Here is a 17197-nt window from a genome sequence, read left to right as displayed (position 1 = left end):
TAGGTCGATAAGACTTAGGTCGACACTGTCTAGGTCAATAGTAAGTAGGTCGACATGGTTTCTAGGTCAACAGGAACTCTAGGTCGACATGACAAAATGTCGACATGGGTTTTTCACTTTTTCCCCCATTTTTTTAAACTTTTTCATACTTTACGATCCACATGGACTACAATTGGGAACGGTAACCTGTGCCGAGCGCAGCGGCAGCTGGGCGAGGCACCTTGCCCGAAGCATGGCGAGCGAAGCGAGCCATGTGAGGGGACACTGTGCATTAATTGGGGTTCCCGGTCACTCTACGAAGAAAACACCAAAAACAATTTAAAAACTCATGTCAAACTAGTACATGTCGACCTAGAGTCCCTGTCGACCTAAAAGCCATGTCGACCTACTTACTGTCAACCAATAGTGGTCGACCTAGATACTATTGACCTAAGTCTAGTCTATCTAACATAACACACCCACATTATCTGCATGTAAAGGATCCATCACTGCGGCTCAATGAGGGAGATTGTCTTCCGATAGTACAGTCCTTGCTTATTACCAAAGCAGCAATCCTAAATTATTATTTTTAATACTATGGCCCCCATTTATCAAGCCTTGTAGAGTGATAAATAGCACGGTGATAAAGTACCAGCCAATCAGCGCCTAACTTCCATGTCATAGGCTGTGTTTGAAAAATGACAGGAGCTGATTGGTTGTTACTTTATTACCGTGCTATTTATCACTCTCCAAGGCTTTATAAATCTGGGCCTATATGTTTGTTTCACGTTTCAATAGAGTCGTCACATTTTCATGTCTGCAAATTTAGTTAAATAATATTTTTATTTTTTTGTTTCACTTACTAAAAAGAATTTAGAATTGAATAGATATTTGCCTAATTCTCTAACAAGCAGAGAGGACAGTAGTATTTGCACCAAGATAGAACAATAGTATATGTGCCAGGTTTATGCCAGAAGAGGACAGTAGTATATCCACCAGGATAGAACAGTAGGATATATGCCAGGAGAGCACAGAAGTATATGCACCAGGATAGAACAGTAGTATATACAGTATGCCAGGAAAGGACAGTAGTATATGCACCAGGATAGAACAGTAGGATATATGCCAGAAGAGGACAGTAGTATATGCACCAGGATAGAACAGTAGGATATATGCCAGAAGAGGACAGTAGTATATGCACCAGGATAGAACAGTAGGATATATGCCAGAAGAGGACAGTAGTATATGCACCAGGATAGAACAGTAGGATATATGCCAGAAGAGGACAGTAGTATATGCACCAGGATAGAACAGTAGGATATGTGCCAGGAGAGGACAATAGTATATGCACCAGGATAGAACAGTAGGATATGTGCCAGGAGAGGACAGTAGTATAGGCACCAGGATAAAACAGTAGTATGGGCACAGTAGTATGGGCACCAGGATAGAACAGTAGTATATGCACCAGGATAGGACAGTAGCATATGCACCAGGAGAGGACAGTAGCATATGCACCAGGAGAGGACAGTAGCATATGCACCAGGAGAGGACAGTAGCATATGCACCAGGAGAGGACAGTAGCATATGCACCAGGAGAGGACAGTAGCATATGCACCAAGAGAGGACAGTAGCATATGCGCCAGGAGAGGACAGTAGGATATGTGCCAGGAGAGGACAGTAGTATATGCACCAGAATAGAACAGGATATGCGCCAGGATAGAAGAGTAGGATATGTGCCAGGAGAGGACAGTAGTATATGCACCAGGATACAAATAGGATATGTGCCAGGAGAGGACAGTAGTATATGGACCAGAGTAGAACAGTAGGATATGCGCCAGGAGAGGACGGTAGTATATGCACCAAGAGAAGACAGTAGTATATGCACCAGGATAGAAGAGTAGGATATGTGCCAGGAGAGAACCGTAGTACATGCACCAGGATAGTAGAGTAGGATATGTGCCAGGAGAGGACAATAGTATATGCACCAGGATAGAAGAGTAGGATATGTGCCAGGAGAGAACCGTAGTACATGCACCAGGATAGAAGAGTAGGATATGTGCCAGGAGAGGACAGTAGTATATACACCAGTATAGAAGAGTAGGATATGTGCCAGGAGAGGACAATAGTATATGCACCAGGATAGAAGAGTAGGATATGTGCCAGGAGAGGACATTAGTATATGCACCAGGAGAGGTCAGTAGTATATGCACCAGGAGAGGACAGTAGTATATACACCAGTATAGAAGAGTAGGATACGTACCAGGAGAGGAGAGAAGTATATGCACCAGGATAGAACAGAAGGATATGTGCCCGGATAGAACAGTAGGATATATTCCAGGAGAGGACAGTAGTATGTGTTCCAGGTTTATGCCAGGAGAGGACAGTAGTATATGCACCAGGAGAGGACAGTAGTATATGCACCAGGAGAGGACAGTAGTATATGCACCAGGAGAGGACAGTAGTATATGCACCAGGAGAGGACAGTCTGCTAGAAGAGTTAAATTGGCCCACAGGGGTACAGGGAAAACACCCGGTGGGGCGCACTGCCTGGGGGTCCACCACCTCCTCTAGGGATCAGGTTTCAGACAGTGCACTTGAATTTTACTTTATACATATGTTACCTTATACTGTATGGGACTATGGTTTATTTTGTACAGTGTATTGCTGTATTAATTTGGTATATTGCATGCACTAGCAGTATTTACAATACTGCTCTGGAGACTGGCCACACCCCTATCATGGGCCCCGACCACTGTACTCCCTCAGTGGGCCCTTCATGCCCCAGTCAGACACTGAGAACAGTAGTATATGTGCCTGGTTTACGGCACGAGTTGTGGCTGCCAGCGCTAGCGGCAAATGCCAAACATAGTACACAACACATACACAATATTGTATTTTCATGAGATGTCATATAAATAAAACACACTTTATTTGTCTGGATAGTGTTAGTAATAAAGACTAAAATCACATTTATCATGTAAAATACAATTAAATACAGATGAAAGCACAACAGAAAGCGAATAGACTGCCACATTCACACGAGTAATAGAATCAGTAGAGAGGGATTGAGATGCAATCGGTCAATCAGAAGTGGCTGGTGTTCCTCACAATCGCTACATTTTTTGCACCATAGGGAAAGAATCTGCAAGTGATCTGCCTTTACTGTACTCGCCCAGCACTTAAGCCAGACACAAATCTAAAAGATTATCTTTCCAACCAGCTGACTAGGTGGCTATATGGAACACAAATCTGGTAATGCGTGGGCCACAAACGACAATCGGAAGTTTGCTTCCAAATGCCAGAAAATGTTTGTTCACACATGTTCTTTTAACCACTTTGGGGGGTATTCAATTAAGTGCCGTGTTTTCGACTGGTCGAAAAACCAGCACTAATTCCAAACGGTATTCAATTGTGGCCGTTTTCGCCAATTTTTGAATCCATTTTCGCCCATGCCGTTTCACTTTTTATTTGTTTGCATTGACGAAAACTGCACCAAAAACGGGTAAAACCGGCCGCAAATTCACCAAAACACATGTATCTGCGGCGAATTCGCCGATACATGTGGTTTTCCTAAGTGACAGATTTTTCAACCAGTCGAAAAAAATGGCACGAGCATTGAATAGGTCATTTGTAATTTCGACATCAAAACGGGTGAAAAGTGCAGTTTTTTCGACTGGTCGAAAGAACAGCACTAATTGAATACCCTCTTTGTCCGAGCAACCATTCCCATCTGTTTAACAGCGTTGGGAGCAAATAGTCTATTGTCGTTTACTCTCATACTTTACCAGATTTTCGTTCCAACCAGCCCACCAACTTGGTTGAAAAGATAACCGTTGCGTGTATGGCAGTGTTACCTACACCCTTCATCCTCCTCTGAGCCATTCTACGGGCTAGCACAAGTACACAGAAGTACAAGATAATGCAGTGCTAGCCTATTTCCTATCCCAAAGGATTGTTTCTGGATGGACAGCAGATCAAAAGGATCTACATACGTGCACTTTAATGGGACAGTGGCCGTTTTGATGTGGCTATTGAGTTCTTACAAACCACAGTCTAATAATAGTGTGGGTGTGTAAAGTACTAGTGTAAATCACTTTTTTTTTTTTTTTCAGTTTATTTAGATGGGGGTTGTTGTTAAAGGCGCCGTTTATTTTGCTGGGTATGTTTGTTTCATTCTTGTGTTCACATTGATTATATTGTGTTGTATGTGTACATTCCAGCACCTGTGCGGCAGGGTTAGAGGGCACCAGATGGTGTCTGTATCCAACACTAGCTATAAGTGGCAGCCTGGAAATTCATCCCTGGTTCTTCCACAGAAAACTGTAACTGACATTCTTGTTGCAATTTAAGATTGCAAAATATTTGTTACATCCATCCTCTGCCCCATGAATATTCCCGGGGTTAATCTTTTTCATCCGCTGTCATTAATAATAGACTTCTATATTTATACATGGCAGGATAGTTTTGCTATAGATATTGTGTGATGGTATACAGAAGTGGCTGCTCCCCAGACCTCTACCATCCGAATTACAGGAAGGGAGCTCTGTACCCCCCGACTCTGACACTTTACCTGATAAATAGAATTTCGAAGAAATGAAGGGGGACATTTACTAAGCAGTGATAAGAGCGGAGAAGTGAACTAGTGGAGTAGTTGCCTCATCAACCAATCAGCAGCTCTGTATAATTTTATAGTATTCAAATTATAAATGTTACTTCAGTGCTGATTGGTTGCCATGGGCAAATTCTCCGCTGGCTCACTTCTCCGCTCTTATCACTGCTTAGTAAATGTCTCCCTAAGTACCACATGTATGTATTAATAATCACACACAGGGACAGGGGCTCTGACAGTGGCCCGTAATTGCAGTGTGTTAGAAGAGAAATGATTGCTAGTGAGGTCTCTTTATTTCTCCTTGCGACCCCAATTCTGTTCTGCGCAGGCAGGTCTACTGACCCCACACGTGCGAGCAGTGTGTGCTGGGGAAGGTAATCACTGCAGTCTGTAGCTACTGTAGGTGTCTTGAGATGGCGATATCAGCCAGTGCCAAGCTCCTGGAAAATCAGATGGCATACTGTAGCAGTCTCCATAGAAATCTGTAGGGGCTGCTTTGTGGTTGGAAATACAGGGTCCACTACAAATATAGAAGATCTCTTCTGCGGACCCTCCTTCTTAAATCCTGGACATACTTAGATTTTGCAGGCATCCTTTGAAAACATCTGTTTTCGGAGGATCCCCGCAAAATCTAAGTATCCTCAGTATTTAAGATGCGGAGACCGCAGCAGTTATCTCCGATAATTTCCCACAATTCCAACTTCATAAATATGCCTTTAAGTACCCTGCACATAATCATGTCTTTTACTTTAGATAGCTAGTTTATTATGTCATTATATTAGGATTACTCGGCAGATATGTTTTTATATACAGGAGCACACCCTGTTCCCAGACACAAATTTTATATATATATATATATATATATATATATATATATATATATAATTTAGAAATGCAGGCACTCACCAGTGAATTCCAACAGGTATTTATTGATAACTCGCAGAGACATAAAGACAGTATGTCGACGTTTCGGTCATCACATGACCTTCTTCAGGACATCAAAAAGGCAGCAGTCCAGTGCAACACCATTCACTACATGTCACACAGGCTTCCCTTAAATAGCAGAGGCAGGCCTAAGCCACTCACAACCAATAATTGCCACAGGAAGTGCCTCAAAAGGCACTAAAATCAACAAATGAGCAACTATCCTCATATGGATGTGTACCCTATATAGGCAATAATATGGATCATAACTAAAAAAATACTTAGTAAAAGATCCCCAATATCGACGAAAACGGACAAGCCGCAGCCGGAAAGTTCCACGCGTTCCACACGCGGTGGAATGCATCCTGGCCGGAACCGGAAGTGACGTATCACGCGTCACAGAGTTCTACATCGCATCAATAACAAAGTGGCAGGCAGCGCAGATAAACCACGGCCACGGGCAGAAGCTCCATGCGTTCCATAGACTGTGGAACGCATCCCATCCGGAACCGGAAGTGACATGACACGTCAAAACACTCTACATCTTGTCACTAGTAGAATAGAGGGCAGCGCACGTTCCACAAGTTATACTCAGCCCAGCACACTAATGTCATAGATGCGTTGCCATAGTAACCTAACACAAGTTATATATGGGGGCACTGAGCGCTACCTCAATGAGCCACATATATTAGTACAATAAATATTGGATTTCCTCGGGTCCCTACCTGTCCCTAACGGAGAAAAATATTATAAGGGTTATGTTCATTTAAACCACGAGGGAAAAGAGTGTCCAGTTGATATATCCAACGTGATTCACGCTGTCGCAGCAATTTATTGCAGTCACCACCACGTAGAGACATGGGAATATAATCAATTAACATGCATTTCAGACTTGAAACTGAGTGGCCCATTGTAAGAAAGTGTTTAGCCACTGGCTTATCCATCTCTTTTGTGGCCAATGCTGAACGTATGGAGTAGCGATGGTTTGCCATCCGATCCTGGAAGCAACGGGATGTTTCAGCCCTATAGGAGAGCTCCCTTCCATGGACCACCAGCTGCAGGTATCCTCAGTTGTGACACTTCGAATGACTTACAGTTTACCCAGGACACTGCCCTTGCTAATTTACACAGTTAGAATAAAGATGCAATCTGAGGCCAGTGGTACATAAGGCATCCCATAAAGCAGGGCTTTCCAAATTTGGTCCCCAAGGCACCCTAATAGTCCCAAGATTTAAAGATATCCATGCTTGTTCACAGATGGTATAATCAAACTGACTGAGATGCTGATTAAGTCACCTGTGCTTAAGCATGAATATCCCATACCTCCCAACATTGGTGGTTCAGGGAGCGGGACCCTGTGCATACCAAAGTCCCCTGTGACCATGAAGGGGTGGAGCCTCAGAAAAAGGGGGCAGAGATTCACTGCACCCCCATACCCGTCATATGTAGGGATGTGCCCAGCACTCTCTGACATGTTGGGCTGCCCCTAGGCTCTACCGACACTGAATGGTGGACGGCATCTATTTACCACTGCTTACCCATGCAGGATAGTGATGTGTGTAGTTCCCCCAAACCCCACCACCACCACGGTGGTACACTGTGGCTTGCGGATGGGACAGTCCTAGAAAAATGGGATGGTCCCGCTGAATGTGAGACAGTTGGGCAGTATGCTATCCTTAAAACCTGGACTGTTAGGGTACCTTGAAGACTGTTTTGAGGAACCACTGCCATAAAGTATGAATAACTCCTGTTAGTATGCATTTACTCTTAAGACTACTCACAAATATATTATAAATATGCTAAAACAAGTAAAAATTAGTGTTTGAAGGGATGTAGTTATGTGACAGGCGGTCTCACAATACCTACCCCTACGTCCCGAAGCCTGAATATCCCAACAGTCGGCATGCTGACTAAAAGGGACTATTTCCACTCGGTTGGTGTCCACGACACCCATAGAGGGGGAATAGAACCTGTAGCGAGCATATCTCGCCACTGAGCCCGCAAGGAGCTTCGTTCCGCATAAGGTTGACAAAAGTTTTTTCACCTTTTTTTGGTGTCATTTTCTTCGTAAAGTGACCGGGAACCCAAATTAGCGCACCGTGTCCCCTCAACGCTGCGCTCGGCACAGGTTACCATTCCCAATTGTAGTCCACGTGGATCGTAAAGTATGAAAAAGTTCAAAAAAATTAATGAAAGAAAAAAGTGAAAAACTCCTGTCGACCTTTTGTCATGTCGACCTACTTACTGTCGACCAATGGTGGTCGACTTAGACACTGACGACCTAGAGACCGGATACCGATTGTTCTGCTACAGGGCCTGGCAAAGGTCCAGCACAATAGAAAAACAGCTACAGGGTGATCCGGTTACACAATTTACACTGTGACCAGTAACCTGTATATGCAGCTTCTATTGTGTGCTGACCGGCCATTCTCAGCACTGTTCTGCAACAACACTTGTGTTGCTTTACGTGCAGTGTAAACAGAGAGAGAGAGTGTACCTGTATCGAGAACATTAATCTGTGACACTTCACAGTAATTAGGGCAATTAATTAACGGAGGTTTTCTGTCTCCTTGACAATAGCCGTCTTTACACTAATCCTCCACTAGAAGATTCAGGACATTTCCCTTTAGTTCATAATGAGTTGCTCAGTGCATCCAGTTCAGTTGGTTGGCTCCTTAATTGACTTAGAGAGGCATTCCTGCCACAGTATCACTAGAGGTGCTGTAAGCTGTTCTACAGCGGTCGGCAATCCAAGAAGAGACAACTAGCAGTAAGGGCTGAGCAGCATGCAAGACAGCAGAGGACCCCACAAGCTCAGACACAGACCTCCTTATGTGCCTTTCCCGGGGATTTTTACAGTCCGTACGTGACTCACTCTTCCAAATCAGCTTTACTCGAGTAGATTTTTTGTGATTTTCATCCCTAGAGGTTTGTTGCATCATTTTTTGCTTTTTTTTTTTTTTTTTTAATTTTGTTTCTCCCCCCACCTCAATGGATCTGCATTTTTATATTAAACAACGTAAAGATGTGACCCGGAATGCGTCCTCGTAATTGGATTTGAAGAAGATTAAAGGCATTCTTTTTCACTGCTTTTCTGAAGATAAGATAAGGATTTATAATATCCGTAGCCTCCTGGTTTCCGTTATTGCCTTCCAGTAACAAAAACAAAATACGCGTTTTTTTAGGCTTACTTTCGTGCAGTCGGTGGCCAGAAGGCAGGAGGCCGTCGTACAGGAACGCCCCGTGAAGGTACCAGACAGGCTGGAAGTCTGCGGAACGATAAATCATCATGCAGGTCTCATTTGCTTGTTCGGAACACAACTTAAAAAGTCGGAGCGCAGAAGATCGCCTGAACAGACAGAATGTCAGTAGCCCCAGCCTCGGGGCTCGGACAAGATTCCGAGCTGTGGCTATTGTCGCTCGGAGCCTAGGACATCTGTCAGTGCAAAATGTTCCAACCCCTACGGAATCCAGCTTGCGTCAGCCTGGAATGAAGTATAGGTATGAGGTGGGGTGGCCTATAGCGTAACCGTCTCCGATTCACTCATTTGTTTGCGTGTTAGTGCTGCAGGTTTTATGATCCAGATTGTGCATTGTCCTGGGGTCATCTCATGTGTTCCAGGCTTTCTCCAGCACTGTAAGCATTCTGCTATTGCTTTAAATAGACATTCCACGTACTGTATGTTACATTGCAAATACTGCTCCAAGCAAACAAGTGACAGAATATAGGTAGTGAAGATTTCTTGTGCAAAATGTGATTGACAATTGTGGGGATCCTGTTGCCTTATAATAGGGTTTGCGTACAAATGCACAAGTCTTCTTAAGTGGGTGATAAAGCCGCAATCTGCATAATGCGGGCCATACATCTTCCACCCAACGCCAATCCGATCCAGCGGCCCTCCAATCATTTTTGGTTCGGATTCGGTGAATCTATTTCTGTTGGTTGATATGTTGACCTGTTTTGTTGTTGTTGCAGAAGATGTGTAGGCTTAAAATATCCACATAGTAAATTTGAAGTAAAGAAATTAATATATGTGAGTATCTGTATCCATTTGTATACATAAATGTATAATAGACACACACACACACGTAATGTGTAAGTGTGTATATGTATATATAGTTTATGTGTGTATATATAGTGTATGAATTTCAGTTAAAATTTCCATAACCGTAATCAATAGCAAGCACAAAACAGGTCTTCTAAGACTAAACGTATCATTTTACCAATATCTGTTATGACCCTTGAGATTAAGGGATCTATGTACTAAGCCTCGGAGAGAGATAAATGACCAAACAACCAGCTCCTGTCATTTTTTTAACACATCCTATAACATGGCAGTTAGGGGCTGATTGGCTGGTACTTTATCTCCTCCAGGGCTTAGTACATAGACCCCTTTATCACATGTCCTACAATACCCTTGATGCACGTACACTGCACCGAACTGATGACATAAGGTATGTCTTTATCAGATAGAATTTGTATTTTATTTGAAAAGAATACACAAGTGAAATGCATGTTAAGTTTTCCTTTCATGCAGCATAACACCAGTTCTCCATGGCAGTAGAGATAATATTTTGTTCTACTTGTGGTATCAAGAGTACTGTACTGTACGTTGTGTTTGCTTGTGAGTTTTATATAACCTCTATCACCGCCGGACTTGTTTGTGTTTTAGAATTCGTTGTCATCACTTCTGTGTCTTGCAGCTCTCCGATTCCCCCGTCAGATTCTGCAGATGTAAATGTTGCTTTGGTAACTCTGTATAGTTTATAGCACATAAGTCTGAGAGAACTAAGAAGACCCCATCACATCTGCTCATTTTTTATGCCTGAAGGACATAATTAAACTCCTCAGACAACATGTGTAGAGAAACAAGCTTTTCCTCTCATTCAACCTCTGGCAGCTTTGCAAGGAAAAGGGGATTGGGTGGTGTAATCTGATGGGTCAGTGTAATACTTTCATAGACGTAATAGCAAGCATCTGTTCTCGCAAAACTCGCTTGTCCCTCTTTATGTTCTGAATATGTGTAAATGTGTTAATAGATGTACAAGGAAACGTCGTCTTTGTGCATTAGGTAGAGATTTATCAAATCTTGGAGAGAGATAAAGTGTAGAATATTATTTGATAAATAGGCCTCCAAGACATGATAGTTTGGTCATGAGGTCATGAAGGTAGATTCTATGCATCGCTTTAAATTTAGGTGGCTGTTTTGTTTTTGTTTGTTATTATCCACTTAGATGAGCCGATAGAGGTGTTGCATTTACCAGCACTGTATCCCAGTGGTGGGCAAGTTTTTCAGCTTAAGAAGTTTTAATAATAATAATATTTTTATTTATATAGCGCTCTTTCTCCAATAGGACTCAAGGCGCGTAACAGATACACAGCATAATATAGTACAGAAACAATGAAGTACAGAACAGCTTTTCATAAAATACAGAAGCATGTGGATACTAAAGGGACATTATGGAAATTCTTGCGTAAACATGAAAGTCTTGAGTCTATTTTTGAAGGATTCTATAGTTGGGGCCTCTCACATTGTGCAGGGAAGTGAGTTCCATAGAGTCGGAGCTGCATGACTAAATGCTCGACCCCCAGATGAATTACGTGAGATTCTAGGTACTGCTTAAAGTCCTTCATCTACAGATCGCAGTTATCGAGTGGGGCAGTATGGAATCAGAAGCTGCTTCTGGTACCTTGCGACCTGGTCATGTAATGCTTTGAAACTCAGTAGGCCAATCTTGAAGATGATTCACCATTTTACAGGCAGCCAGTGAAGGGAGTAGAGGATGGGTGTTATGTGGCTAGAACGGGGCTGGTTGGTTAACAGCCTGGCAGCTGTGTTTTGCACCAGCTGTAAGCGGTGTAATTCTTTTGCTGGGCGACCAAGGTAGAGGGCATTACAGTAGTCTAATCGAGATGATACAAATGCATGTATGACTTTTGGCAGATCATCTGAGGGAATTAAGTGCTTGATTCTGGCTATGTCCCTGAGGTGAAAGAATGAGGATTTGATTGTGGCTGATATCTGATGTTTAAATGTCAAGCCACCATCCAGGACAATGCCAAGATTCCGCACACGATCAGTGGGTTGTAATTCTGAATCTCCAAGTGTAAGTACAGTTTGTTGGCTTCATTATGCTGCAGTCTTGTCCTTTGATGTTGTGGACCTATCATAAGGACCTCTGTTTTGTCCGGGTTCAGTCAGAGCCAACTGGTACTCATCCACTCCTGGAACTCAGCTAGACAGCCATTTAGGGTTGCTATTGGGTTATCGGTGCCCGGAGCAAAGGACAAGTATAGTTGTGTATCATCTGCATAGTAGTGGTAGACCTGGCCATGGCGCCTGATTATTTCACCCAGTGGGAGCATGTATACTTCAAAAAGCATGGGGGATAGTATAGACCCTTGAAGGACACCACATTGCAATAGCACTGATGGTTATGAGTATACTCCAGACGATACTATCTGTGACCTGCCTGTGAGAAATGATTTGAACCAGCTTAGGTCTGTGCCATCCAGTCCACAAAATGTATAATTCGTTCAATCAGAAGCCCATGGTCCACGGTATCAAATGCTGCAGAGAGATCCAGAAGGATTAAGATTGAACAGTCACCTCTGTCTCTTGCCATCAGAAGATCATTTAACACACACACCAGGACTGTTTCAGTGCTTCTCCTGAATCCTGATTGGAATGGATTATAAATATCATGGGTTGTCAGGCGGGTTTCCTGTTGATTTGCAACCACTTTCTCAATAACCTTTCCTCGAAAAGTAAGGTTTGATACCGGTCTGTAGTCATGCAGTCGGGATCTAAATTAGGTTTTTTAAGAAGAGGTCGAACAATTGCTTCCTTTAGGGGTCCAGGAAAAATGCCTGTCTGCAAAGAGCATTGAACAATTTTTGCTAGGACAGGACCAATTATATCCATACAACCTGTTAGAAGCTTGGTTGATGCAGGGTCCAGATCATAGGTGGTGGGACGCAAAATCCGAGCAATTTCAGCAATGTCCTTTTACATTCACTGGGTCAAAGCTGGTCCATAAGGCAGGTGGCTTATATTGGCAGGCTTTGTAGTATGGCTCTCCTCTAATGGCACTGTGGAGATTCCAGCCCGGATGGTGGATATTTTATCTGCAAAGAAGTTTGCAAACTCATTGCATCTTGCCTAGGGGAATCTGCAGGTATGCTGGCTTGCAAAGCATCTCCACTGTGCGGAAAAGTTGAGCTGGCCTATTATTTGCTGCTGTGATCTCATTTGACAGGAACTGTGATTTCTTACGGGTGATTGTCGATTGATATTCTTCATTATGCTTTATTAGTTTTATTTTGTCATCCACTAGGTTAGAATTCCTCCATCGTCTTTCCAGTCTACGCCCCCTTTTCTTGAGCTCAATAACACGGTTGTCGAACCAGGGATCTCAACGTTGTGGTTTACGAGGTCTTATATGCACAGGGGCAATAATACCAATTGCAGCCATAACATCCCTATTATAATAACGGACTAGGGAGCAGGGATCTTCACAGACACCGAGTATAGCAGAGATCCAGATTTGCTGCAAGAGCCTGGGGAGTCATACACCTCCTTGGACGATACCTGGTCAACTCCACGGGCAAAGATCTAATTTGAGGGGTTGCAACTGAGAACCAAAGGGAGTGGTGGTCTGACCAGATGACTGGGTTTATTTTTAGGTCAGTGGCTTCTAATCCAATCTGAAAGACAAGATCAAGAGTGTGACCACTTTTATGTGTGGCAGAGGGAATGACCTGAATGAAGCCCAGACCATTCATTGTGCACAGGAGGTCTTGGCCAAGGCGTGAGAGCTCATCATTCACCCATGCATTGATATTCCCGAGGATGAGCCCTCTTTGATGTTCCAGAACCAGGCCAGCAACAGTGTCTGCAATATCTTTCCATCTCCAGGGGGCCGGTAAATGAGATGACTCTGAAACATAATCCTGTCGAACTCCGGGCAGCAATGCATTCGAATGAACGAGTAATTTCAATAGGGTGGTCCCTAAGTTTAAGTTATTTTTTGAAGTAGATAGCCACCCCTGCGGTCCAGTCTTGGGTTGTGGAAGACAGAGTAGTTTGTTGGGACCGCAGTTTCCAATATAGGTGCTACATTTTCATCTAGCCAGGTCTCTGTAATACAGGCTAGATCTGCAGATTCAATAAGGTCAGCAATTGTTGCAGTCTTGTTTCTTATAGATCTGGCATTACAAAGTACTGACCTGATTGGGCAGACCAGAGGGCCTTCAGTATTCTTTATGCTAAGTGCAGAAGCTCTGGGTATGGGAGTCACAAAGTGAGAATTGACAGTTCTGTTGTTCTTCCAAGCACAGGGATCGTCTTTTGGATATCACTTCTGTTTGACTGTTCTTTGAAACTGGGGCTTAGCAGGTGGGCAAAGGACTTAGGTGGCTATCGGGGAAAATAAATTTCCGTCCTGCTCGCCTCCCATGATTGCGCCTGTGTTTTTTTAAATAATAAATTGTTGAAGGCCACATGCAAAATATTTTATATATAAAATACTTATCAATAAAATTGTAATGGTATTTATTGGAAGAACTGTTTACAATAGTGCTGTAAAATAAACAAATGTGTTTTACATATGTATTTTCAACTACTCTATACAGTACAGAGAGCATACTATTGACTGTCTTGCAATACAGAGAGGATCGTAATGATCACCATACCATTCAGTGAGCACCCTAGTGACTGTCCTACAATACAGAGAGTATCATAGTGACCACCATACACTACAAAGACCATACAATACAGTGACCACATTTTGACTGCTATATAGTACATGGAGCATGCTAGTGATTATCATACCATACAGAAAGCATCATCGGGACCACCATATAGTACAAAGAACATACAATACAGTGAGCACAATTTGACTGCTGTACAGTACAAGTAGCATACAAGTGACTATAATATATTACAGAGAGCATGATAGTGACTCATATACAGTACACGAAGCTACTAGTGATTGCCGTACAATAGAGAGAGCAACTTGTGACTTGGAGGGTGTGCAATTTAGAACCATTTTCCCTGACTATTATATAATACAGGGATCAAACTAGTGACTACTATACAATACAGAGAGCATAATAGTGTGCTTTATACATAAGACATGGCATCTGAGTGACTTTCATACATCACAGAGATCATACTGGTGCTTGATATACAGTGCAGACCATTCTAGCAGCCTCTAGCAAGGAAAACCTACAGTAACATGTTTAGTCCTAATGTCAACGCAGGGATTTTCAATACTTTCCTTGTGCAAAGGCAGTCTCTGGGCTGGTGCTGCTACTAGTTCGGTCTACAGGGTATCTTTCTGGACCACTCTCTCAGCTGCTTCCAGCAACCTGTATTATTTGTCTCTGACTTATGTAGTCTCCTTCTATAGCTGCTGTTTCTTTCCAGCTGCCTCTCAGTGTATCTCTAAAGAAAACACTCTCAGAAATCCTCACAGCACTGTTAGTCCCTCTCTGGGTTGGCTTTTCTAGTCTCTCCCTCAGTACATCTTCCTCCAACCATTGTGCTATTACTGTCCTCCTCCTTCCGACCATGTGTGTTGCCAGGAGATTAGGGGTCTATTTACTAAGCCTTAGATGAAGAAAAAGTACCAAACAATCAGCTCCTAACTGCCATGTTACAGGCTATGTTTGGAAAATGACAGGAGCTTATTGGCTGGTACTTTATCTCCATCCACTTTATCTCAGTTCAAGGATTAGTAAATAGACCCCTAAATTTATTCCGTGTGGCAGTCATCAGAAGCAGCGGCACTAGAGAAAAAAACCTACTGAATCTCACTTGGGAGTTGGCGCAGAGGCAACAGGCAGGACCCAGTTCCCTGATATGCCACATTTTGCCCTTCCCTGTGGTATTTAGTGTGTTCAGTGATTGTTTGTCTCTTCTTTGCCATTGGCCTCTGAGATATTACAAGTTTCAAAACAGTATGGGACTCGTGGTAACAGTGTGCGTTATTTTCCAGATTTTCATAGTGTTAAGTGTTCATCCCCCAAGTGAAGCTGGTCACAGGGACAGCAAAATAATTGTTTTTGGTAAGGTGTAGCTTTATTTAAGATTGTTTTACCTTGTTTATGTTGATTGTAATAGGTGGATCTATCACTTTAAATTCTCAAAAAATAAAAAAATAAAAGTACGTCATTAGAATTTTGAGTATGGTTGACCTACAAATCTCTTATGATTCTGCCAAATACCGCTTTCAGACCGCAGTTGCCAGGTTGCACCCGGGACTTGTACACAGACTGGCGGCCCCGGCCGTCTAACTGCTGGGTTGACGACTGCACCGTGGCGGAACTCGGGTTATTGCTGGCGGTCTGAAAGGGGCTTAGCTATCTCTGTATTAGAAAGGCATTCAGTAAGAGAGGGATGACCGTAAGCTTACTCTGGTTTTGGGTGTGGGACAACACCCCTTTCCCTGATATAGCCTACCTCAAATCCTCACTGTGTTGTATACTATTCAAAATCCATGGGGCATATACTATATATTCCACTCTACCCCCGGGCAGTATCCTTACCTGCTGGCCATTTGTCCCTGCTGCTGTCTCCTCCTCACATTTCAGACTGCGCCCAGGAAAGAGACAGCCATATTTTAAACAGAGATGGCCGATGTGAAAGTAATTTATTTGGATACAGCACTTTCAGTTTGGACATCTTGGATCCAAAAAGAGGCTGCCTTTTCTTCGGGAGCTGGCTAAGATGCAGGGAAGAAACACTGTAGGTCAGGGGTGTCAAACTCGCAGGCCGTGTGCGGCCCATACCACATCCTTTTGCGGCCTGCTCGCAGGATACCTTTTTCAACCCCACTATGGCAGGTGTTAACTTGGGGCGGAACGGCATCCCCGGCTTCCACATCCAAACAGCCGTGGTGATGTTTCCCCAGTGTCTGCACCGCCCACCGGCACCCACGAGTCATGGCCAGCGGCGGTGTGAAGCAACAATCCGAGAGCAGCTGAGCCCTCACAGCCAGATGGGCCACTTACAGCCGGAGCCCTGACCCCTAAAGCAGCATGCCCACATAGGAGCATCCTGCTATTGTAAGTCTCTGGGGCATGCTGCATAGGGGATGGGGATGCAGTGGGGGAAGTATACAGTATGTATCGGGCACTGTACTGGGGACATTCGGTGTAACTGGCAGTATACTTGGAGACATTATGTGTATCAGGCACTATACTGAGGAACATTATGTGTAACTGGCAGTATAGTGGGAGACCTTATGTGTAACTGGCAGTATAGTGGGAGACATAGTGTGTAACTGGCAGTATAGTGGGAGACCTTATGTGTAACTGGCAGTATAGTGGGAGACATGTGTAACTGGCAGTATAGTGTCAGACCTTATGTGTAACTGGCAGTATACTGGGAGACATTATGTGTAACTGGCACTATACTGGGAGACATTATGTGTAACTGGCACTATACTGGGAGACATGTGTAACTGGCAGTATACTGGGAGACATTATGTGTAACTGGCACTATACAGGGGGACTTTATGTGTAACTGGCACTGTAGTGGAGGCTTAAAAATATTTTGAAATACGGAATAATCCATTATCCAAAATGCTTCTGGTCCCAATCATTTTGGATAAGGGATACTGGATATATGCTGTAGGTAGTGGCTGCCTATGGGTTCAGAGTATCTCTGTGTCTGTTAT

General features: G+C 43.4%; 1 protein-coding gene across 9 annotated transcripts in view; it reads left to right on the top strand.

Moving 5' to 3' along the window:
- KCNAB2 (potassium voltage-gated channel subfamily A regulatory beta subunit 2) overlaps nucleotides 1–17197 on the top strand; it is a 416103-nt gene that overhangs the window by 288116 nt on the left and 110790 nt on the right. For 2 of the 9 annotated variants that reach the window (XM_063943442.1, XM_063943441.1), the window contains exon 1: nucleotides 8802–9013. The exons of the other annotated variants lie outside the window; for them this stretch is intronic. In XM_063943442.1, coding sequence (XP_063799512.1) covers nucleotides 8802–9013 — 212 coding nt within the window. Of the gene's footprint in view, nucleotides 1–8801; nucleotides 9014–17197 lie in introns of those variants that run through there. 9 annotated transcript variants of the gene reach the window in all.

Source organism: Pseudophryne corroboree, chromosome 10 (assembly GCF_028390025.1).
Source record: "Pseudophryne corroboree isolate aPseCor3 chromosome 10, aPseCor3.hap2, whole genome shotgun sequence".
NCBI lineage: Eukaryota > Metazoa > Chordata > Amphibia > Anura > Myobatrachidae > Pseudophryne > Pseudophryne corroboree.
Note: the sequence above shows the minus strand (reverse complement) of the source record. Positions and strands in the feature narration are given on the sequence as shown.